Source organism: Dryas octopetala, chromosome 3, assembly GCF_963921425.1.
Source record: "Dryas octopetala chromosome 3, drDryOcto1.1, whole genome shotgun sequence".
Lineage (NCBI taxonomy): Eukaryota > Viridiplantae > Streptophyta > Magnoliopsida > Rosales > Rosaceae > Dryas > Dryas octopetala.
The window spans coordinates 10,498,257-10,523,823 of NC_141368.1; the positions used below are offsets into that span (position 1 = coordinate 10,498,257).

Below are 25,567 nucleotides of genomic sequence, written 5' to 3' on the forward strand. Positions count from 1 at the left end.
ATTAGTCACTACTCTCATTAGTCCATTGGAGCATGGCCATCACAAATAAAATACAATACAATATATATTGACTAGATGGTGTTTGATTTGATAAACTATGGTATTAACTAGTTTATATCATGAGAAGAACTTACTTATCCCTCCATGTGATACCATATGGCATCCCCCTCTCTCATTTGCTCTTTCTCTTCTCTCACTCTTTTTCTCCCTTTCTTTCTCTCATCTCTTGTCTTTATCTCTCTCTTCAAAAGATATCACGTCACTACAATATGAGGATATGTAAGTTTTTTCCTTATATCATATACTCTAAACCATATACCATATATCATATACCCTAGCTATACCCTATACCCTATACCAGATAGTAGTATACTCTATACCCATTACCTATACTAGTATACTATATACCCTATATATATACTAGTATTCTCTATACCCTATACTTGTATACTCTATACCATATATCTTTAACTATAATTGTTTTAGTATATATACCATAATTGGCTAAAACCAGGGTGTTAAATTTCGAAGTTTTCGGCAAAATTTCGCTAAAAATTCTGATTTTTTGAGGTGTCGAAATCGAAACCCATGTTTGTTAAATTTTCGGGATGATTTTGTCGAAATCCTCAAAATTTCGGCGAAATTTTCGGCGGTGAGAATGTGAGATCTGGTTTTGGGTTTTGGAAGGCTGGGTTTTTGGAGAAAAATGGAGCGGTGGCAGGGGGCAGCAGGGGGAGATCGAGGGAGAAAGAGGGGGTGGCGGCAGGGGGAGATCGAGGGAGAGAGAGGCGATGGCAGGGGGCGACGGTGAGGGGAGATGCAGAGAGAGAGAGGATGAAGAAGAAATGAAGAAGAAAAAACAGGGGAGTTGTTGGAGCCTCGGGGGAAAAGAAAGGAAAGGGAAATGAAGGAAAGAAAAAGAAGAAGAAAAAAAAAAAGGTAGGAAAGAAAAAGAAGAAAAATAAAAAAGAAAAGGAATGAAAGAAAAAGAAGAAAAAAAAAAAGAAAAAAAAAAGAAAAGAAAAAAGAAAAAAAAGGAAAAAAAGGAAAAAAAAAAATAAAAAAGAGAAAAAATTAAAATGTTTAGGGTTGATTGGGGTTTGGGGCCTTTGGGTTAATTGTAAAGAAAAAAAATAGTTTGGGGTTTCGTTTAGCCATTTTGGAGTTTCGTTTAGTTGTTTTTAAACCCTAAACTAGTAAACTCTAATATATTTCTATATAAAAAATAATTTAAAGTACCCTAAAGGGCTTAAACCCTAATATCATATATCATATCCTAAACAATATAGAATATAGATTATAAAATATATAGGGTTTAGTGTACATATTATAGAGTATAGATAATATACTAATTTCATTTATTCATTATACTAATTTTATGTAACAGTATTTGTCTCCAGCATGTATTATATTCATCTTATATCACATGAAACCTACTATATAATTTGGTTTCTTCAATATGTTTTATCAATTTAGTAGATAATATGATAAATAAACATATGGTAAAGTTTCATTCAAAATTTCCGTATTTTGATAGCAATTTTCGTCAAATTTTTGTCGAAATTTCCTCGAAACCCGAAATTTTATTCCTTGGCTAAAACCCTCTAGTAGTATAGTTTATACTTTTTTTTTTTTTTCTATTTTTTGATAATTGGTGCCTTAGCTTTCATTATAGTATAATTTATACTTATAGTATATACAAATTATGAATTATAGACTAAACCTATAAACTATACTATAAAGTATATTTCTATAAGAATATAATTCATAGTTTGTATATACGTACTATAAAAATAGTCTTATATACTAGTATACTATATATACTTTATAGTAATATGTACTAAAACCATATATAAACCAATTAATATATAAAAAATAATATATATTATAAGTGGTGGTTCAGTTCGGTTAAAACCAAAAATTTCAATATTAAAAACTAAAACCAAACCGCTCATAATCAATTTGTTAATTGAAAAAAAAAAAAAATCGAATCAAACCAATCCAGTTAGTTTGGTTTGGTTTGAAACTCGGATTTTTCGTTATTTTTGCACACCCCTAAATATGACAGGTAGGTTTAGTACATATATATAGTGGTTGAAGGTGCAAATATGGAGTTATTATATCTGGGGGTAGGCAAATTATGTTGTAATGTGTAAGCCTCAAAAAAGTTAATGTTATGCGTATTGTTACTTTGACTCTATGGCTAACAAATTAATGTTCAGGACCAAAAGCCATTAGTCGAGGTTGGTTTGATGTCTAAAACAATGTGCCTACCACACGGGTGCACAGTGCACTATCTAAAAATACATTCATTGTTGTGTTTGAACCATGTGTTCCTGTATCAGCTACTTTGTATGTTTAAATTGTGCATTATGATTATTTTATATGTGGACTCACTTGTGCTTATGTGTTTGTGATTTACTAGAGATTAGTGGCATGCAGAATACCCAATTTTAGAGAAGAAACTAAATTATATTCTTAGGAAATCAATTTTTATGCATTTTTCAGTAAGATTCTGAATTTCTGATTCCTGTATTTGGTAATAGTGAAAAGCTAGTAAACTAAGAAATACATTTTTATTTCCATTCCCAAGTTTTGTTTGTGCAGAAATAATAATAAAATAGGGTAAAATAGTTTTCATAAAGTGTCATTAATGCTTTCCGGAAGGGTAAACCAAACCCAAGCTGAGAGGAATTTTCCTCCTTTTGGCAGCATCAGATTTGCATGAGCCAAAAATAATTTATCATGCCTGCACTTAATTACCAAACATGGGAATTGAACTATTGAAGTACATACATGGCACATGGCCCTAGAACTCACTTCAAAAAATTCAAAACAATGATCAAAATTGAACAAACAGGAAAAGAAAACACGTCAAATCCAAATCAGAAAGAGAATTGTGCTGCATCACTGAAACTGAATTGTAGGAAAGCATGTGACCAGACCTTCATTGTGGTGAATGCCTGAAGGTTCATTGATCATCTCATATATTAATCCTAAATTCCTAATTGACATATTAATCAAGGTTTAGTGACATCAAGCTATTCTTTCATATATTGCAGAAAGTTTTTGGGGATGATGAAAGTCATAAAAAGCATATAGTTCAGCTAGTATGCTTACAAATTTGGTAATTTACATATTAAAACAAGGCTGTTTCCATTAAACTATAACATCAATCTTTCTAGTCAAATGGCATTAACCTACTCTCCGAAAGAGAGGAAGAGAAAAGGATTCAAAATAGAGAACCCTCTTTACTATTTCTGCTTATAAAAATACTAATCGAAATTGCATATGGTAGCCACAGAAAGAGCCTTTAATCATGGTCATTTACATGTATATACATAAATATAAGGTTCAAACTCCAATATTATAGTTCATCAAAGTGAACATTATTTTTGCTTCACATATAGGTACGTTATCAGGTTGTCCTTGGAACTGCAAGCAGAGGAAGACTGCCATCAATGTGAAGGGTGAACATGGTCCTATACTTTACATTTTTCGTTTCATCAGCCAATTTGAAGCGAAAGAAGCAAAGAAGAGCTATGGATACTATCTTCATCTGCCGGTATGCAAAGTCTTTCCCCAAACAGATCCGAGGACCTGCCTGCAAATAGCACAAGTGAAACTGGTAGTGAGCTTTTAGATTATTAAGATACATGAAAAAGCAAATGAAAAAAATGATACAAACATGAAATGCGACGAATTTGAAAGGTGATTCAGGCTGGAAAATTCCATTGTCGAGCCATCTTTCAGGTCGGAAATCCTCAGCATCTTTTCCCCAAATAGAAGGCATTCTGCCCATGGCATAGGACATGTAGTTCACTCCGTCTCCCTTTCTCACTCTAAAGCCATCAGGAAGAATGTCATCTATGTCTGCACATCTCCCGTCCTTAGAGTAAGCCAAAGACAAGAAGATATCAATCAATATTGGCACTGCTATATATATGAAATGTGCAAGCACTTCACCTCAACTTTGGTATACGAAAAGTTCATCCTAGTTAATGATTTGAAGTTCACTAACTAATATACCTCTTCAAGAATAGAAAGGTACCTAAAATTCCAGGTGGGGTAGTGGTTTCTAGGTCACCCTTTAATGTACAGAGCCAGATATAATGAACTCATTTCTTTAATTGAAACTGAAAAAACAATTAGACCTATCTGGTTTGGTAATTAGACCTTTGGCACTGTCCTGATTAAATTCTTACACACACCAATAACAAGTATAACACATAACAAGTATAAAGAAAATTAATGGCAGGTTATATGAGTAATATACCACAGGAACTGCAGGGTACAGCCTCAAGGTCTCTGTTAGTGCCGCGTGAAGATAATGCATTTTCTCAAAAGCTGCATCAGTTATTTTGGCCACAAATTCATCAATATTGGCTTCACCCACCTGTCTACCAACAACATCTCTCACTTCTTGTACAACTTTTTCCTGTATTAGAGGGTTCTTGCAGAGCATGTAGAAGAACCATGAGAGTGTATTTGCACTGGTATCTTTGCCTGCTATCATAAAATTAAGAATTATATCCCGTAGATACTTATCATTCATCTCCTCTGGATGCTTCTCGCTCTCCATTAGAAACCTCGATAGTATGTCCTCCTTGTCATCCTTTGAAACATAACATAAAATCCAACACTTCATAAAAGAAAAAATTTAAATGTACTTATGCAAGTTTTTCACACCCATGGAAATGAAATCAAGTACAGCACACAGAGCATTAGAAGGTAGAGACACTAATTGAATGCTATAATTTGTTATTCACTCTGTTTATAAATGGAAAGTTCAAAGAAAAACTAAAAGAAGAAATATATAGAAGAAAATGCTTTCACTCACTCACTCACACACACACACACACACACAGATGACAATCCAAAGATAATGTACTAATTTAGAAGTGGAAAATTCACTCACAACATCTTTTTGCCCCTCTTGCAAGATCCTCTTGCTCCTGATAAGTTGGTGAACAAAATCATCAATGACTTCGACATACTTTTTGAGGGAGGCCTCGGATCCAATGTTGAGAAATCTTTTCAGTTTCCAGAATGGATCAACATAGCGCCAATACGTCAGAGCGGTTGACTCATCAAAGGCCTTCATAAATGCAGTCCCTTCTTTGCTTGACCCCTCCAAGCAATTCAGTTCTATTCCAAACCCAACTTTAAATATGGAATCCAAGGTACATCTCATAAGCAAATCCTACAAAAAAAGAATCAAATGCAAGAAAAAAGTAAATAACAATTTGTATCATAATATGCTATTAGTCAAATTAGATGGTGTTTAGGACACAATATGCTTATGCTTTATCATTCTTCTTATGTTTTGATTATCAAATAACCACTATGGTGATCGAAAAAGACCAGAAGAGAAGTCACAAAAACATATAGATTGGTTTCAGTTTTTCAGATTACTCACTTGCATATCAAAAACCCCATTGACAACCGAAAACTCCAAAATGACCTTAACCAGTTTGGCAGCGTTTCTTCTAAACACAGAGCAGCTAACATCTCTAAGAACTTTGGTGGAGAACTCGAAGCTCGCGAGCTTCCTCTGCTGCTTCCACTTTTCTCCATCAACTACAAATATCCCTTGGCCAAAAATATCAGACAGAATACCTTGGGTATACGCACCTTTCGAGTAGTTGGCAAAGTTGTTCTTGAGAACATGCTCAACATTTTGTGGTTCAATCGTGTACACTTCGCTGTGAACCGGAGCAAGAAGGCGGTATGTTGGGTGTTGTTTGGCTACTTGGGCTTGGTAGTCATACAGCTTGTTGAAGTAGAAGAACTGGTGGAAGACAGTGCCTTTTACAGGTGGGTAGTTTGGGTCTCTGATAGACTTGCCTGTGAAGATTCTGAGTATGAGAAAAGACAAGGTTAGGAAGAGAAAGAGTGACAAAATTATGAAGGTGAAGATGATATAGAGAAAACCCATCTTTGTTTAAGCTAATTAGAGGCAAAGAAGGTGATATATAAAGAGAAAGCTGTCTCTTAGCTAGATTGAACAAACAGAACCTCTACGTTGATAAAATATTAAAACATGTTGAGTGTTACAACCTTGTAGACTTACGGAACTTGATGCAGATTGGCATTGAACATTGGATATAAAAAATTCATGGCCCAAAAAAAAAGGATTTGAAAAATGCAATGGCTCAGAAGAAGACAATTAGAAACGGATGGTTTTCTCATGTACAATGAGAGTGAGAGGTTGATGCAATCTTCTTGTTCTTTCGTTCTTTTTGTTTTAATGGGGCAAAAGGCAATAATCTTGTGTGAGTGTTGATACAGTAATTTTGTGTTCCTGTCACACAGAAAAAATTATTGCTAATCAGGACCATATATTAAAATATTTGAAAAACAAGATTTAAATTGAAGATTATAATCTTCTGATTATCGCAATTGATTACTAGGAGAGTTTATCCAATCAGCTCCAAAACTTTCTTGAGAGTTGAGAATTCAGTTTTTGCTAATTTGCATATTCAAACAATGCTGTTTCCATTAAACTATAGCATCAATCTTTCTAGTCAATTGGTATCTAAGTACTCTCCTAAAGCAAGAAAGAGAATGAGGATTCAAAATAGAGACCCCAGTCTACTATTTCTGCTTATAAAAATAATAAACACAAATACATATACAAGCCACAGCAAGAACCTGCAGTCATGAACATTTGACATGTATTCACACTCCAATCTCATAGTGAACATTATTTTGTTTCACATATAGGAAATTTATCAGGTTGTCCTTGGAACTGCAAGCAGAGGGAGACTTCCCTCAATGTGAAGGGTGAACATGGTCCTATAGGTTACATTTTTTGTTTCATCAGCCAATTTGAAGCGGAAGAAGCCAAGAAGAGCTATTGATACTATCTTCATCTGCTGGTAAGCAAAGTCCTTCCCTAAACAGATCCGAGGACCTGCCTGCAAATAGCACAAGTGTGTCACTATTAGTGAGCTTTCAGATGATTAAGCTATGTGAAAATAAATAAATAAATGATATGGACGTGAAATGCGACGAATTTGAAAGGTGATTCAGGCTGGAAAATTCCATTGTTGAGCCATCTTTCAGGTCGGAATTCCTCAGCATCTTTTCCCCAAAGAGAAGGCATTCTGCCCATGGCATAGGCCATGTAGTTCACTCCATCCCCTTTTTTCACTCTAAAGCCATCAGGAAGAATGTCATCTATGGCTGCACATCTCCCATCCTTAGAGTAAGACAAAGACAAGAAGAATTCAATATATATATATATATAGACAGTGCTGTATATGGGAAATATGCAGCCATTTGGCCTTACTTCGGTATATGAAAAGTTAATCCAAGTTAAAGATTTGAAGTTCACTATGTAATGTTCCCCTTCAAGAATAGAAAGGTACCTAAAATTCCTGGTGGGGTGGTGGTTTCTAGGTCACCTTTAAATGTACAGAGCATAGATATTAAACTTGTTAGACAATCATTGGCCCCAAAAGTTTAAACTGTTAGGGAATGAGACAACAATATATATCAAGCTTATACCTCCCTGATGTGCAGCCCCATCCTGCATGCAGAGAGACAAGCAGATAGAGGGAGAGAGACGACCATATAGGTGCAGCCTGACCCTCCCTGCAAACCAACAAAGAAGTAGGGAATAGCTAGGGATTTGGGGTTTTGAACCCAAGACCTATTGCAAATAAGACTCTGATACCATGTTAGACGACTAAAGGTCCTCAAAAGCTCAAGTAGTTAGGAAATGGGCCAACAGATGTATATCAAACTTACAGAACTCATTTCTTTAACCAAAACTGAAAAACAATTAGAATTATCTAATTAGACCTTTGGCATTGTCCCTTTTAATTCTCACAAAGAACTATAACTGGTATAACATATAAAGTATCACACAGGAAAACTACAGAAAATTAATACCAGGGGAACTGCAGGGTATAGCCTCAAGGTCTCTGTTAGTGCCGCGTGAAGATAATGCATTTGCTTAAGAGTTGAGTCAGTTATATTGGCCACAAATTCATCAATGTTGGCTTCACCCACCTGACTACCAACAACATCTCTTACTTCTTGTACAACTTTTTCCTGTATTAGAGGGTTCTTGCAGAGCATGTAGAAGAACCATGAGAGTGTATTTGCACTGGTATCTTTGCCAGCAATCATAAAATTAAGAATTATATCCCGTAGATAGTTATCATTCATCTCCTCTGGATCCTTCTTGCTCTCCATTAGAAACCTTGATAGTATGTCCTCCTTGTCATTCTTTGAAACATAACATAAAATTCAATATTTCATAAATAATATATGAATTTAAATGTCCTAATGCAAGTTTTTCACAGCCATGGAAATTGAATTATGTAAAAAACACAGGCATTGAAGATAGACACACATCCTGCAAGACTAAACCAAATATATATTGCCACAAATTTAACATAGACAGCATAGTTTCATTCAGAGTACAATACCATGCAATACATTGATGCTAAAATTTATGAATCACTCTGTTTATAAAATGGAAACTTTAAAGAATTAAAATAAGAAATTTATAGAAGTAAATGCTTTCACACACCCCCAAAAACACAGGAAGATGAGAATGCAAAGATAATGTAGAAGTGTAAAAATCACTTACACCATCTTTTTGCTCCTCTAGCAATTTCCTCTTGCTCTTGATAAGTTGGTGCACAAAATCATCAACGACTCTGACATACTTTTTAAGGGAGGCCTCAGAACCAATGTTGAGAAATCTTTTCAATTTCCAGAATGGATCAGCACTGCGCCGAAAGGTCAAAGCAGTCGAATCATCAAAGGCCTTCATAAACGCAGCTCCTTCTTTGCTTGACCCTTCCAAGCAATTCAGTTCTATTCCATACCCAACTTTGAATATGGAATCCAAGGTACATCTCATAAGCAAATCCTACAAAAATAATCATATGCAAGAAGAAGTAAATAACAATTTGTATCATAATATGCTATTAGTTAAATTAGATGATGCTTAGCACACAATATGCCTATGCTTTCTCATTCATCTTCTGTTTTGATTATCAAATAACCACTATGTTGATATGAACAAGACCAGAGGAAATTGGTTTTAGTCATTTAGATTACTCACTTGCATATCAAAAACAGCATTGGCAACCGCAAACTCAAAAATAGCTTTGACCAGTTTGGCAGCATTTCTTCTAAACACAGAGCAGCTAACATCTCTAACAACTCCGGTAGAAAACTCGAAGCTTGCAAGCCTCCTCTGCTGCCTCCACTTTTCACCATCAACCACAAAAATCCCTTGGCCAAAAACATCAGACATAATCTCCCGGTTATACACACCTATCTTGTAGTTGGTAAAGTTGGTTTTGAGAACATGCTCGATGTTTTGTGGTTCAGTGGTGTATACTTCGCTGTGGCCAGGAGCGAGGAGGCGGAAGGTTGAGTGTTGTTTAGAAACTTGGGTTTGGTAGTCATACAACTTGTTGAAGTAGAAGAGCTGGTGGAAGACTGTGCCTTTTGCAGGTGGGTAGTTTGGGTCTCTGATGGACTTGCCACCGAAGATTTTAATTATGAGAACAAACAAGGTGAGGAAGAGAAAGAGCAACGAAATTATGAAGGTGCAAATGGTATAACTGAGAATACCCATCTTTGTTTTTAAGCTATTTTGGTGTTTTGCTTAGCTAAGTTGCATAATGATATCCATGAAAGTGAAATATTGAAGAGAAGAGCAAAATGCAATTGAACAGAGTGATAAAGAAGAGTTTAGAATTCAGTTCTTACTTACTACTCAGTCGGGCGCGCGTTTTAAGGCGAGACGCAACCAAAACGCTTCAGGCGTTGTTCCTTCACACATACCAAATGATGCGGTCGCCGGCGTCATTCCAATTCAACCCGTGCGGAAGAGAGAGAGAGGAGGCGGGTGATGACCGACCGGCGTCGGGAAAAGGGGTTTCGGCGTTGGGAAAAACGGGAGGAGGTGGGGGTGGAGTTCCTGCTGTTCGGTTTTGGAGCTGCTGGGTTTTTTTATGTTTTTGGTTGGTTGGTTTTTTTTTTTTTTTAGTCTTTTAATGTAATAGAAGCGTAGTTAGTAATATACGGACGGCAAAAATACCGTATAAAATATTAAAATACATACGTGTATTATTCAAAATATTTGCTCTAAAAGTATAGAGAAAAATTCGGATATACTATATATTTTTATTTTTTTCAAAATCATGCAAATAATATATGAAAAATATGAAATAAGACGTGACAATATGGGAATGGTACGTGTTTGATACAGGATTGATATGTGTATAATTGAAAAATAAGTGTATTACATGTTTGGATTGAAAAATATACATTTTTTCTCTAATCTTTTTAAAAAAACGGAAAACAGAAGTTTTTTTCATAAATATGTATGTACACGTATAATTTGCATATTATAAACTACGTTATAGGAGTAAACTTATTAGAACTTTCATAATAGCTACAAATAAATCAATAAGTATTTTCATTTTTACAGATTACTCATTTCACCTTTTGTAATTCTATTTTAGTCATTATTATTAGCGAAAATAGAAAAAGATAAATTGAAATTAATCAATAAATATACCCTAGTATGTATATTTATTTACATTTGTACTTTTGTAGTAGGTTTGTGGCTTAGTTTTAGCTAAATTCTAAGGATCCGTCTGGTTCACGAAATGTTGAGGGAAGTGAATGTAAGATATTCATTATTGTGTTTGGTAATGTTGGGAAAGTAAACAAAGATTAATTTTTTATTTTCATTCCCATATTTGGTTTGGACAAAAATAGGAAATAAAAAATTGTCTAGTTTTCTAATTATACTCTTATCTATTAAACAAAGAATAAAAAAAATGTGAAGAGTTGTTTTGGATAAAATTTGGCATTTTCAAATATTAGCCGGGGCATATTTGTCAAAAAAAAGTGCAATAAATATTTTACAAAGAGAGAAGAAAACAAAACTCAAGCTAGAAGGAAGGATTCATTTTCCCTCATTTTGGTGCATCAGATCTTCATGAGTCATGAAACCATTTACCTTTCCTGCATTTATCAAACGTGAGAATGAAATTGATTTTTCATTTTCAAGCCTCCAAAACTTGAATCAAACAAGCCCTAAGTCATAAGTTTTAGAACCTCAATTTTAAACGTTAAACCTCATTTTTAAATCTTACATCATAATTTCACTCTTATAAGTAATGAAAAAAATAAAATGGGCAAATTGGTAATTTTTGACATACCAAAATACATGATATTAACAAATAGATTAGACTTATTGATGAAAGTGAGATAAAATTTAAAAACGAAATCTACAATAATTATTATATAATATTGAAATGTTTGAATGGACAACGACAAGGTGGAAAGGAATGCTTTATTCAAGCCCATAATTGTTTCTACATTTGGGCCATTATGTTTTGAAGTCCCAATACAAAATTCATTTGCATTACAAACAGATATATAAATCAGAAAACATGCCCACTGCCCACTACTGAATAAGAGCAACACAAAGTGGATTTTCATGTTTTATTCAATGAAAAAAAGAAATTAAAAAACACTAATCCGATCTCACAGTGCACTTGACTGCTCTACTGCTTGGCTTGAATGGCATTTAGGGAGTGTAAGCAGTAAAGACAACCACAGAATTGTGGCCACCAAAGCCAAATGAGTTTGAGATGGCGACATTGACTTGATGTTTCTTCTTGACGTTGGGGACAGTGTCAATTGTAACAGCAGGCTCCAAGTTGTCTTGGTTAATAGTTGGATGGAGCCAGCCAGTGTTGATTGCTTTGATGGTTGCTATAGCTTCCAATCCACCAGCAGCCCCAAGACCATGTCCAATCATTGACTTGGTTCCATTTATCTTCAACTCAGATGTGTCCTTAAAGACCTTTTTGATTGCATTAAACTCAGCCAAGTCCCCTGCTAGAGTGGATGTTGCATGAGCATTCACATAGTTCACCTCTTGAGGTGAAACTCCAGCATCGTCTAAACTCTTGGTTATGCAAGATGAAACTCCAAGACCATCTGACCTCGGATCTGTCATGTGATGAGCATCACAAGTTACGGCACCACCTAAGTACTCTGCAATTATGTTTGCTCCTCTATTCAACGCGCTCTCCAAGCTCTCCATAACCAGTACACCAGAGCCTTCTCCCATCACGAAACCATCGCGATCCTTGTCCCATGGTCTAGAAGCTCTCTGGGGTTCGCCATTTCTCTGAGACAAGGCGCGGCAAGCAATAAACCCACCCACACCAACAGGCATGACTGCGGCCTCAGTGCCACCAACTACCATAATATCTGCTTCACCTCTTCTAATGTGATTTGCAGCTGCATAGAAGCAGTAGTTTGCAGTGGCACAAGCAGTAGAGATGGAGTAATTGGGTCCCATTAAGCCAGTGTCTATTGCTAACAATGCTGACCCCATATTGGTAATGGAGTAAGGAATGAAAAAAGGACTAATCTTTTTATATCCCTTTTGAACAAGAGCTTCAACTCCAGCACTGAAAGCTGTTAGGCCTCCCATGCCTGTACCAACCAACACTCCAATCCTTGATCTGTCCATAGTTTCAAGGACTTGAGGTCCAAGGTTGGCATCTTCAAGAGCCCTTTTGCCAGCAACCAACCCATATCTCCAGCAATCATCAAGGCGGCGATCATTCTTCCCATCAATGTAGCCTTTAGAAGAGAAATCACGAATCTGTCCCGCGAATCGAACTGAGAAGCTTGAAGCATCAAATCTGTCTATTAGACTGATCCCACTCTCTCCCTCCAGCAGTCTGTTGTAGTATGTATCAATGTCACTTCCAAAAACTGAGACCAGACCCATTCCTGTGATTACAGTTCGTTTCTTGGGATCTTTTTCTCTTTTGGGAGCAGAAACAGTTGGAGATGCCATGGCCTTGATTCTTCTTCTGCTTTTTGGTGCTGAAGATTTAACAAACCCATGTGACTTAGTACCAGCTGAAGTCATATGCATGCTCTCCACTGGCCTAAGCCCATCATACTGTCCCAGAAAAGCTCCATTGCTTCCTGCTTCTCTTGCTCTAAACAGCACCCCAGAAGAACAAGGACCAGCAATGCCTGCCATGTTTCTCTTCCTCTCTCTACAGCCTCCTTCTAAAATGGGAACGGGCTTTAATTAATAGATACAGAGGAAAGTGAGAGGGGTTTGGGGTGGTTATAGTGAAGAGAAGGAGGAGAAAACAAAGAGAGAGTTTTGTTTACTTTTGGCTTTGAAATGGGTTGGAGAGTCCGCCACCTATCTTTTACATTTAGTGAACAAAGTTTGGGCGATGATAGCAAAAACGCATACAGCTTGATTTCATTGTTAGCAGCTTAACTACCAACAACCACCACTTTTGATTCAAATATTCAATGAGACTTTTGCCTCTGGATGCCTGCTCTTCATTGCTTACCTGTTCTTGCGGTTGTTTATTACAATGTGTGTTTGGTGTCACAATGTTGAAAAATTGTTGGGTGTTGCCTGCCATGCACAATTGCCAAATCTCCTTTTTTTTTTTTTGGTCGGGTCGAATGGAAATTAATTTCATAGAAGAGGGGCAGAAACCCAAAATAACAGCAAACAACGCCTGAGCATCATAGCAGTGTCGGCAGAGAGAAAGCTATTACAACAAAACCAAAACAAAAAATTATCGTGTGTAAGTATAACCTCATATGATATACTGATGTTATTTATTAGTCATTGAAATTATAACATATGTATAATTATTAATATTAAAACTCTAAATTATAAACCATAAATCATACCCTTCAAAATTATATGCGTGTTATAATTTGAGTGGACTATTAATATTATATTAACATGTCATGTAGGTGTTACGATCACATATAATAATTTTTCATGTAACTGATATTATTTTCAAAATCAGATTGAATTGAAGATTATTAATTTGGTTTTTAAAGGAGTCCATCAATCAGCTCCAAAACTTTCTTAGAGGAGTCAATGTTGGCCGGGCACACTGGTGCCGACTAAGGACCCTCTGTGTTTTAACACTTTGGACTTAAATTAACCACATGCACCCACATGATCATTTAAATAGCACACATGCATAAAAACCAATAGTCATAAGGATTATTTGGCTTCCTACAATAGTCATATATAGAACATCAAAGTGAACATTTGTTTTGGTACAATGGCGGGCCAAAGGCCCAGAAAAAGAGAAGAAATTAGATGATAAAGTGAACATTATTTTGCTTCATACATGTATAAGAAACCTATCAGGCTGTCCTAGGAATTGCACGCAGAGGGAGACCTCCATCCATGTGAAGAGTGAACGTGGTCTTATAGGTCACATGTCTTGTTTCATCAGCCAATTTGAAGCGAAAGAAGCGAAGAAGGGCCATTGACACTATCTTCATCTGCCGGTAAGAAAAGTCCCTCCCTAGGCAAATCCGTGGACCTCCCTGCAAATAGTTCAAGTCATGGAACTATTAGTGAGGGTTCTGATAGAATCAGATATGTCATACAGAAAAGAAATTAATATGATACGAACATGAAATGAGACAAATTTGAAAGGCGATTCGGGCTGGAAAATTCCATTTTTGAGCCATCTTTCGGGTCGGAAATCCTCGGCATCTTTTCCCCAAATGTAAGGCATTCTGCCCATGGCATAGGCCATGTAGTACACTGCATCTCCTTTTCTCACTCTAAAGCCATCAGGAAGAATGTCATCTTCCTCTGCACATCTCCCATCCTTGGAGTAAACCAAAAAGACGAAGATATCAATATTCACAATAAATAATGAATGGTAAAATTCTTTTGTCAAAGAGTCTAATAACATAGATGCTTATGTTACAAGATTGTGAATCTGGACCACACATTCAGTTAAGAGTCGATGACAAACATTCATAGTCTGGTAAAAAACCATATTCGATAAACCAATATAAAAACCAAGTTATTTGAGTACTTACAATAGGAACTGCAGGGTATAGCCTCAAGGTCTCTGTTAGTGCTGCATGAAGATAATGCATTTGCTCAAGAGCGGCCTCAGTTATATTGGCCACAAATTCATCAATGTTAGTAGCTTCATGATCCAGACCAAAAACATCCCTCAATTCTTGTACAACTTTTTCTTGTATTAGAGGGTTCTTGCAGAGCATGTAGAGGAACCATGTGAGTGTGTTTGCACTGGTATCTTTGCCAGCAATCATAAAACTCAGAATTATATCCCGTAGATATTTATCATTCATTTCCTCTGGATCCTTCTCACTCTCTATTAGAAACCTTGATAGTATGTCCTCCTTGTCATTCTTTGAAACATATAAAATAAAAATCAAGATTTCATAAATAAAATTAAATGAAATCATGTAAATTAAGAACACAGATGCATTACAAGGTAGAGACACATCCTGCAAGTGGAACCCAAATATATATTGCCAATTTGCCACAAATTAGCAGAGACCACAATGTTTGATTCAAATTGTTTGTATTTATTTTTTTGTATTTTATTTTATAACTCAAAGTTAATTTTCTAAGACTTAAAAAAAAGGTTAAATGGTCTTTAATTAAAAAACATGATGTAGTTAAATGAATAATGATATGGAAATTTCATGTCATTGAAGCACTACCCAATTCATTAATCACTCTGTTTATAATAAGGTGGAAACTTAACTCAAAGGAAAAAAATGAAAGAAGAAATGGTTTTATACTAATATCCCTGAGGTCTGACCCGAGTCTCATTTTGGTTCATAAACCCTATATTTGTCCCAATTTCGTACCTAATCTATTAACTGTCACTAACAGAGACAGAATGACAGTAAATAAAATGTAAAAATGTGAACTTCACTTACACCATCTTTTTGCTCCTCTAGCAATTTCCTCTTGCTCCTGATAAGTTGGTGAACAAAATCATCAATGACTTTGACATGCTTTTTAAGGGAGGCCTCAGAACCAATGTTGAGAAATCTCTTCAATTTCCAGGATGGATCAACATAGCGCCAATAGGTGAAAGCAGTTGAATCATCAAAGGCCTTCATAAATGCGGTCCCTTCTTTGCTTGACCCCTCTAAGCAATTCAATTCTATTCCAAACCCAACTTTGAATATGGAATCCAAGGTACATCTCATAAACAGATCCTACAAAATAAATCATATGCAGAAAAATAAATGAATATACAAATAAATAACAAGTAATTAATCAAGCAATACTGAACAAGTCTAGGTCCAAACAGTTATTATCTGAAATGTTAGAACTGACATGTCACTTGGTGCTACCGTTACACCATAATTTTTCTACTTTTAGAGAATTCAACTAAAAACAGGGACCTATAATATTAGGTGACGTCGAACTCGTTTCAGATTACTTACTTGCACATCAACAACCCGATTGGCACCCGAAAACTCAAAAACAGTTTTCACCAGTTTGGCAGCATTTCTTCTGAACACAGAGCAGCTAAAATCTCTAAGAACTCTGGTCGAGAACTCGAAGCTCGCAAGCTTCCTCTGCTGCCTCCACTTCTCTCCATCAACAGAAAATATCCCTTGCCCAAAAACATCAGACATAGTATCTTGGTTATTCTTACCCTTGGAGTACTTGGCAAAGTTGGTTTTTAACACATGCTCGATGTTTCGGGTGTCAGTCGTGTACACTTCGCTTTGACCCGGGCCCAGCGCGAGAAGCCGGACAGTCGGGTGTTGTTTTGCAACTTCAGTATGGTAGTCATACAACGTGTTGAAGTAGAAGAGCTGGTGGAAGACGGTGCCCTTTACAGGTGGGTAGTTTGGGTTTCCGATGGCCTTGCCTCTGAAGATTCTAAGTATGAGAAAAGACAAGGCTAGGAAGAGAACGAGTAGTGAAAATGATATGAAGGTGAATAAGATATAGAGAATACTCATCTTTGCTTGTTAATTGAACAAGGAAAGGCAGCAATATATATAGGAAAATGTTACATTATAGCTTCTAATCTTCTTTTCACATACAAGACTACACGTTTAGTTAAGAATTAATATATATACAAATTCACATGCATAGTTTTATTTACTTATATGAAAATGTGGATAATTTTTTCTGATCAGACAATTTGAATGTTATATTGTTAATGTATTAATTGAACAATTTATTTGATAGAATTTTGTTTAAATATATGATTTAGGTTTAGTCTGATAATATAATATGTTTGGATAAAAGAATATATATGTAGTGACGTTAGAGACAGTTTTTATGCCTTAGGTTGCATCTATGAAAGTGAAATGAAGAGACAAAGAAAAATGCTAGCAAACGAACATCAACGTTGGTGTATTATATATATTATTCATAATGGAAATTTGGAAGGTGAAATGTCAAGGTCATAGTGCATATTTTCTACTCATGATAGTGGATGTCTACTCATGATAGTGGATGATGCAAATTCTTTGTTTTATTTTTCTTGGGGAAAATTAATGCAATCTTCTAGGAGCGTTGATTCAGTAATTCTGTGTTCCTCATAACTGATCAGGATCACCCTTCTAGGGATCACATCCAGATATTGAATTATTTGAGAGATCATATTGATCAACGGTTGTGATCTTATTGTATATTGCAATTGATTTCTAGGAGAATAGGAGTGAGGGCACATAATCGATCAGCTCTAAAATTTTCTTGGTGATGAAGGGTTGGTAATTTCAGTTCTTGCCCGTTAAGGATTGGCTCTTTCTTCTAATTCCTTTACTCACTTTCCACTTCATCAAGAATGTGTCAACATTTTCATAAGGCTTTTTATCAACTTACTCACCTAAACTTTGACCCGTTTTTCACTTAACCATCTAATAAATTTTTGACTCGATCGATGTGGCACCTTAATTTAAAACAAATTTCAATGTCAACCTCTGTTAGCTTTTGTCCAATTTTCCGTCAATTTTTAGCACGTTTTGGGCACGTGACCAATTCCAAGGGGTTTTCGGTCTTTTTCCTGTAAACCCTTTTATCAGATGAGATTTTGCACTTTTTTATGACTTTATTCAGACATTCAATCAGGAAAACACTCAGAAAAAAATGAGAGAATCTCAATTGTTGGAAGTGCGCTTTAGGGCTAGAGATCCAGGAGGGAATCTAGAATTTTCGTCAACAATTCCATCACTTTTCTAGTGCGATAAAGGGAGAGGAGAGTCATGGTCACGTCTAGAATAGAGAATAGACTCAAACATTTTGGGGACCCTCTCATCTATGGTAAGTGGTTTGAAATCTCTGTGTGATTCCTGTGATTTTTGTCATTGATGGGTATGTGGTGGCGACATTGATGATTTCAAAGACTTTTTTTTATAGCTTTCTTCCTTTTTATGTGGTCCAGAACATAGGTGTAGTATTATATTGGATTCTAGGGCATGAAAGGGGTTTTTGGCAATGTGTGTTGCATCCTGGTTTCAGATAGAATTGATAATTAATTTGTTTACATATTGGATACTGCTACTAGATGGTTTGTTTATTATATAAGTTTTGTCCTATTTTCAGGTGTGTATTGAATAAAGTGTTTTAGAGTTGTTGTTTGTATTGAATGAGTGTATTGACTATGGGGTTTGGTGTATTGAATATAGTATTTTTATCTAGCTTGTATATAAATATGACTGCCTAGTGGTTTGAATATGCAGCTTCATAAAGTAATGTAAAAATGTTATTAGTGCTTGAATATACTACCTATTTTAGCAACTTAAATATGCAGCTTAGTGTTTAAATGAACTGTAAAGTGGTTTGAAAATGCAGCTTAGTAACTTACATATGTTATTTAGTGTAATAAATATATATGTGATCACATAATAACAGTGGTGTGTTTTCCTTGTCATTTAGGTGATGGCAAGGAATAAAATTTCGGGTTTCGAGGAAATTTCGACGAAAATTTTGACGAAAATTTCGAAGATTTTTAAATTTCGACAGAAATTAGACGGAAGCGACGGAAATTACTATCAAAATACGGAAATTTTAAATGAAACTTTACCATATGTTTATTTAACATATTATCTCCCACATTGATAAAAAACATTGAAGAAACCAAATTATATAGTAAGTTTCATGTGATATAAGATAAATATAATGCGCGCTGAAGACAAATACTATTAAATAAAATTAGTATAATGAATAAATGAAATTAATATATTCTTTATATTTTATAATCTATACACTAAACCCTATATACTTTATAATCTATACTCTATATTGTTTAAGATATAATATAGGATATTAGGGTTTAGGCCCATTAGGATATTTTTAATTATTTTTTACATAAAAATGTATTAGAGTTTAAAAACAACTAAACGAAACCCCAAAATGGCCAAACGAAATCCCAAATCATTTTTTGTTCAAATTGCCCAAAAGTCTCAAACTCCAATAAAAAAAGTCTTTTATTGTTTTTTTTTTCTTTTCTTTTTTTCTCTTTCCTTCCTTATCTCTCCCCGTGGGCTGACCCCCTTTTTCTTTCCTTTGGTTTCATCTTCTCCTTCTTCTTCGCTGATGCAGTGCGCCTGTGAGTCTGACTTCTTTTTTTTTTTTTTTTCTCTCTCACACAATCACACACTCTTATATTTCTCTCTGCATTTCCATCACCATCCTCACCTTCACCCTCATCTCTTTCTCCCTCCTCTCCCCCCCGCCGTCGCTCCCTGCCGCCGAAACCCACCGAATGATGCACAGAAAGTTTGAACCATCTCTTCCTCCATCTATCTCTTTCTCCCTCTATCTCTTTCTCCCTCATTTTCCCTATGTCGGCCCCCTGTCGCCGCCCTCTCGATCTCACCCGCCGAAAATTTCGGCGAAATTATCACGAAAAATCGAAAATTATACGTTTCGATTTCGACCCTTCCTCAAATCGAAAATTTCGGCGAAATTTTCAAAATTTAAACCCCTGGATGATGGTGAAGATAACTTTACTATAGAAATTCACTATGGGGGTAAATTTGTAGAGTTAAGTGACCAGAAGAAGATGTATGTGGGGGGGAAAGGTTGTTTGGGCTGATTGGTTATCCCCTTATCGTATGTCACTATTTGATTTGGATGATATAACTAGGGCCCTTGGTTTTAAGGGTCTTGTAGGCTATTTGATGCAGTACAATCAGCCAAGGCTTACAAGCGTAAACTTAAAAGAACAAGAACCCTGGAATCTACCAGGAAATTGAGAGAAAACCTCAACAATTAATTTGATAAAATAATAATAGAAATTATTCGGCTAGCAATTGTAAAATTGCTTAAGTACGTTTAAAGAAACCCTAGGGCGCAAGCAACCTTATAATTAAGGCCCACGGGTAATTACAAATCCAAATAAAATATAAACGAAAATAAATAAAATGTCTGAAAGTTTAAAATGCAGTTTTGAGGCCCTAAACGACCTCAGAAGGCCGAAAAAGCCCATACATCATAGCATAGCGATGAGTTTGAGTCTTCTCGCGATTCCCTCGAAACGATATGCATTAGTGTCACTTTCAAAGCCAAACCCTCCGACTAGTAGAAATCATTTCCCAAATTTCTTAGGTTTGTAACGATCAAGCTGTTGCATAAACTTTTCCGTCATCCGTTCTGCATCACTATTGGTATAGAGTTCCAGGCAGTCAGGAAGATCATAGGTGGGTACATGTAGTCAGTGATGGTGTTTTTTATGATATGGTGAGTAGACACTTGCCCCCACACTATGTGCAAAGTTGTTTTTTTTTTTTTTTTGTTTACCATGGTTGAATGAAAATTAATTTCATAGAAGAAGGGCAGAAACCCAAAAATAACAGCAAATTAACAAAGCCTGAGCATCATAGCAGTGCCGGTAGAGAGAAAGCTATTACAACAAAACCAAAACAAAAAATTATCGTGTGTAACTATAACCTCATATGATATACTGATGTTATTTATTAGTCACTGAAATTATAACATATGTATAATTATTAATATTATAACCCTAAATCATAAACCATAAATCATACCCTACAAAATTATATGCGTGTTATAATTTGAGTGGACCATTAATATTACATTAACATGTCATGTAAATGTTACGATCACATATAATAATTTTTCATGTAACTGATATTATTTTCAAAATCAGATTGACTCGAAGAATATTAATTTGGTTTTGAAAGGAGTCTATCAATCAGCTCCAAAACTTTCTTAGAAGAGTCAATGTTGGCCGGGCACACTGGTGCCGACTAAGGACACTCTGTGTTTCAACACTTTGGACTTAAATTGACCACATGCACCCACATGAGCATTTAAATAGCACACATGCATAAAATCCAATAGTCATAAGGATTATTTGGCTTCCTACAATAGTCATATATAGAAGTATAGAACATCAAAGTGAACATTTGTTTTGGTACAATGGCGGGCCAAAGGCCCAGAAAAAGAGAAGAAAACTAGATGATAAAGTGAACATTATTTTGCTTCATACATGTATAAGAAACCTATCAGGCTGTCCTAGGAATTGCACGCAGAGGGAGACCTCCATCCATGTGAAGAGTGAACGTGGTCTTATAGGTCACATGTCTTGTTTCATCAGCCAATTTGAAGCGAAAGAAGCGAAGAAGGGCCATTGACACTATCTTCATCTGCCGGTAAGAAAAGTCCTTCCCTAGGCAAATCCGAGGACCTCCCTGCAAATAGTTCAAGTCATGGAACTATTAGTGAGAGTTCTGATAGAATCAGAAATGTCATACAGAAAAGAAATTAATATGATACAAACATGAAATGAGACAAATTTGAAAGGCGATTCGGGCTGGAAAATTCCATTTTTGAGCCATCTTTCGGGTCGGAAATCCTCGGCATCTTTTCCCCAAATGTAAGGCATTCTGCCCATGGCATAGGCCATGTAGTACACTCCATCTCCTTTTCTCACTCTAAAGCCATCAGGAAGAATGTCATCTTCCTCTGCACATCTCCCATCCTTGGAGTAAACCAAAAAGACAAAGATATCAATATTCACAATAAATAATGAATGGTAAAATTCTTTTGTCAAAGAGTCTAATAACATAGATGCTTATGTTACAAGATTGTGAATCGGACCACACATTCAGTTAAGAGTCGATGACTAACATTCATAGTCTGATAACAAACCATATTCGATAAACCAATATAAAAACCAAGTTATTTGAGTACGTACAATAGGAACTGCAGGGTATAGCCTCAAGGTCTCTGTTAGTGCTGCATGAAGATAATGCATTTGCTCAAGAGCGGCCTCAGTTATATTGGCCACAAATTCATCAATGTTAGTAGCTTCATGATCCAGACCAACAACATCCCTCAATTCTTGTACAACTTTTTCTTGTATTAGAGGGTTCTTGCAGAGCATGTAGAGGAACCATGTGAGTGTGTTTGCACTGGTATCTTTGCCAGCAAGCATAAAACTCAGAATTATATCCCTTAGATATTTATCATTCATTTCCTCTGGATCCTTCTCACTCTCTATTAGAAACCTTGATAGTATGTCCTCCTTGTCATTCTTTGAAACATATAAAATAAAAATCAAGATTTCATAAATAAAATTAAATGAAATCATGTAAATTAAGAACACAGATGCATTACAAGGTAGAGACACATCCTGCAAGTGGAACCCAAATATATATTGCCAATTTGCCACAAATTAGCAGAGACCACAATGTTCGATTCAAATTGTTTGTATTTATTTTTTTGTATTTTATTTTATAACTCAAAGTTAATTTTCTAAGATTTATAAAAAAGGTTAAATGGTCTTTAATTAAAAAACATGATGTAGTTAAATGAATAATGATATGGAAATTTCATGTCATTGAAGCACTACCCAATTCATTAATCACTCTGTTTATAATAAGGTGGAAACTTAATTCAAGGAAAAAAAATGAAAGAAGAAATGGTTTTATACTAATATCCTTGAGGTCTAACCCGAGTCTCATTTTGGTTCATAAACTCTATATTTGTCCCAATTTCATACCTAATCTATCAACTGTCACTCACAGAGACAAAATGACAGTAAAGAAAATGTAAAAATGTGAACTTCACTTACACCATCTTTTTGCTCCTCTAGCAATTTCCTCTTGCTCCTGATAAGTTGGTGAACAAAATCATCAATGACTTTGACATACTTTTTAAGGGAGGCCTCAGAACCAATGTTAAGAAATCTTTTCAATTTCCAGGATGGATCAACATAGCGCCAATATGTGAAAGTAGTTGAATCATCAAAGGCCTTCATAAATGCGGTCCCTTCTTTGCTTGACCCCTCCAAGCAATTCAATTCTATTCCAAACCCAACTTTGAATATGGAATCCAAGGTACATCTCATAAACAGATCCTACAAAATAAATCATATGCAGAAAAATAAATGAATATACAAATAAATAACAAGTAATTAATCAAGCAATACTGAACAAGTCTAACCAAACAGTTATTATCTGAAATGTTGTTCGAACTGACATGTCACTTGGTGCTACCGTTATACCATAATTTTTCTACATTAAGAGAATTCAACTAAAAACGGGACCTATAATATTAGGTGACGTGAAGTACATACAGTGGCGGATCTAGAACTCAACTCTTGTGGGGGCAAGATTAAGAGGCAGCAGGGGCGGATGCGAGTGACTGAGCGAGCAGCGGAGCAAGGGGCGACGGGCGACGGCGAGGGAGCAGGGGTGACGGCGACAGGCGCGCAGCTGTGCAGGGGCGTCGGCGTGTCGCCTTCAGCAGTTCAGGCAAGCTGGGGCGATGGTCTGATCTGGGTGATCGAGTTTCTTCATTTTTGTCATTGTGCGCAGGAGGTCTGGTCTGAATGCAACTGCAATCTTGCCCCTACCAGCCATGGCCGTCGCCCCTGCTCCCTGCAAATCTGGCCATGGCCGTTGCCCCTGCTCCCTGCTCCATGCTTCCTCTGTTCTGGTTCTTCCTGCAAATCTGCAATCTTGCCCCTACCAGCCATGGCTGCCACCAACGCCCAAGCTTCATTCATGGGGTCAAGATTTTTCCTTAAGCTTAGCATTTCTGGGTTCATGGGGTCAAGTGACCCCATTGACCCCATTGTAGATCCACCCCTGAGTACATATAGTCGAACTAGTTTCAGATTACTTACTTGCATATCAAGAACCCGATTGGCACCCGAAAACTCAAAAATAGTTTTGACCAGTTTGGCAGCATTTCTTCTAAACACTGAGCAGCTAAAATCTCTAAGAACTCTGGTCGAGAACTCGAAGCTCGCAAGCTTCCTCTGCTGCCTCCACTTCTCTCCATCAACAACAAATATCCCTTGCCCAAAAACATCAGACACAATATCCTGGTTATACTTACCCTTGGAGTACTTGGCAAAGTTGGTTTTCAACACATGCTCGATGTTTCGGGTGTCAGTCGTGTACACTTCGCTCTGCCCCGGGCCCGGCGCGAGCAGCCGGACAGTCGGGTGTTGTTTTGCAACTTCAGTTTGGTAGTCATACAAAGTGTTGAAGTAGAAGAGCTGGTGGAAGACGGTGCCCTTTACAGGTGGGTAGTTTGGGTTTCCGATGGCCTTGCCTCTGTAGATTCTAAGTATGAGAAAAGACAAGGCTAGGAAGAGAACGAGTAGTGAAAATGATATGAAGGTGAATAAGATATAGAGAATACTCATCTTTGCTTGTTCATTAAACAAGGAAAGGCAGCAATATATATAGGAAAATGTTACACTATAGCTTCTAATCTTCTTTTGACATACAAGACTTCACGTTTAGTTAAAAATTAATATATATACGAATTCACATGCTAAGTTTTATTTATTTATATGAAAATATGGATAATTTTCTCTAATAAGACAATTTGATAAAATTTTGTTTGTATATATGGTTCAGGTTTAATCTGACAATATAATATATTTGGATAAAACAATATACATATATATATGTAGTGACGTTAGAGACAGTTTTGATGCCTTATGTTGACCGTTAAAGTGAAATGAAGAGAAAAAGAAAAATGCTAGCAAACGAAATTCTACGGTGATGTATTATATTATTCATATTGGAAATTTGGAAGGTGAAATTGTCAAGGTCATAGTGCATATTATAGTCTTATTGTCGAAAAAAGACAATAAGAAGAGGATGTCTACTCATGATAGTGGATGATGCAAATTCTTTGTTTTATTTTTCTTGGGGCAAATTAATGCAATCTTCTAGGAGTTTTGATTCAGTACGTAATTCTGTGTTCCTCATAACTGATCAGGATCACCTGCCTAGGGATCACATCCTGATATTGAATTATTTGAAAGATCATATTGATCAACGGTTGTGATCTTATTGTATATTGCAATTGATTTCTAGGAGAATAGGAGTGAGGGCACATAATCAGCTCCAAAATTTTCTTGGTGATGAAGGGTTGGTAATTTCAGTTCTTGCCCGTTAAGGATTGGACTCTTTCGTTTAAGATAGAATTGATAATTAATTTGTTCACATATTAGGTACTGCTACTGGATGGTTTGTTTATGATATAAGTTTTGTCCTATTTTTAGGTGTGTATTGAATAGAGTGTTTTAGAGTTGTTGTCTGTATTGAATGTGTTGTGCCGGAATGAGTCCAAATATATGGTCGAGCAAAATATAAAAAAAATAAAAATTAAATCCAACAAGAGAACACAAGGATTTACACTGATTCGGCCATAATGCCTACATCTAGTTTGGCGGAGCTAAAAAGGAAATTCCACTAATAAGTA

At 36.0% G+C, this 25,567-nt stretch overlaps 4 protein-coding genes and 1 pseudogene across 7 annotated transcripts; all 5 read right to left on the minus strand.

The window, feature by feature from the left end:
- Positions 1–3,086: 3,086 nt before the first annotated feature.
- On the minus strand, positions 3,087–6,234 carry LOC147290757 (cytochrome P450 704C1-like). Of its 3 annotated transcripts, none has more exons than XM_086235062.1 (6): positions 6,061–6,234; positions 5,420–5,858; positions 4,919–5,203; positions 4,277–4,615; positions 3,689–3,889; positions 3,087–3,604 (listed from the first exon to the last, which is right to left on the minus strand). In XM_086235062.1, the coding sequence occupies exons 1-6, from the start codon at positions 6,093–6,095 to the stop codon at positions 3,419–3,421; spliced, it is 1,485 nt and encodes a 494-aa protein (XP_086091188.1). In that variant the 5' UTR covers positions 6,096–6,234; the 3' UTR covers positions 3,087–3,418. The 3 variants fall into 3 exon arrangements, with proteins under 3 accessions (XP_086091188.1, XP_086091186.1, XP_086091187.1); XM_086235060.1 differs by having other exon boundaries at positions 6,074–6,192; XM_086235061.1 differs by lacking the exon at positions 6,061–6,234 and having other exon boundaries at positions 5,420–6,051.
- On the minus strand, positions 6,226–9,979 carry LOC147290758 (cytochrome P450 704C1-like). 2 transcript variants are annotated; one of them, XM_086235063.1, is made up of 6 exons: positions 9,086–9,979; positions 8,606–8,890; positions 7,900–8,238; positions 7,004–7,204; positions 6,655–6,920; positions 6,226–6,304 (listed from the first exon to the last, which is right to left on the minus strand). In XM_086235063.1, exons 1-5 carry the CDS (start codon positions 9,605–9,607, stop codon positions 6,735–6,737), a joined length of 1,533 nt encoding a protein of 510 aa, XP_086091189.1. In that variant the 5' UTR covers positions 9,608–9,979; the 3' UTR covers positions 6,226–6,304; positions 6,655–6,734. The 2 variants fall into 2 exon arrangements, with proteins under 2 accessions (XP_086091189.1, XP_086091190.1); XM_086235064.1 differs by lacking the exon at positions 6,226–6,304 and having other exon boundaries at positions 6,712–6,920; positions 9,086–9,508; positions 9,742–9,979.
- Positions 9,980–11,333: 1,354 nt separating this feature from the next.
- LOC147290759 (3-oxoacyl-[acyl-carrier-protein] synthase I, chloroplastic pseudogene) lies at positions 11,334–13,272 on the minus strand (annotated as a pseudogene).
- Positions 13,273–14,083: 811 nt separating this feature from the next.
- On the minus strand, positions 14,084–16,824 carry LOC147290760 (cytochrome P450 704C1-like). Its single transcript, XM_086237026.1, has 5 exons — positions 16,297–16,824; positions 15,781–16,065; positions 14,902–15,240; positions 14,484–14,684; positions 14,084–14,394 (listed from the first exon to the last, which is right to left on the minus strand). The coding sequence occupies exons 1-5, from the start codon at positions 16,822–16,824 to the stop codon at positions 14,209–14,211; spliced, it is 1,539 nt and encodes a 512-aa protein (XP_086093152.1). The 3' UTR covers positions 14,084–14,208.
- Positions 16,825–21,236: 4,412 nt separating this feature from the next.
- LOC147290761 (cytochrome P450 704C1-like) lies at positions 21,237–24,520 on the minus strand. The gene is made up of 5 exons (XM_086237259.1): positions 23,970–24,520; positions 22,914–23,198; positions 22,035–22,373; positions 21,618–21,818; positions 21,237–21,528 (listed from the first exon to the last, which is right to left on the minus strand). The coding sequence occupies exons 1-5, from the start codon at positions 24,495–24,497 to the stop codon at positions 21,343–21,345; spliced, it is 1,539 nt and encodes a 512-aa protein (XP_086093385.1). The 5' UTR covers positions 24,498–24,520; the 3' UTR covers positions 21,237–21,342.
- Between the last annotated feature and the right edge of the window lie 1,047 nt (positions 24,521–25,567).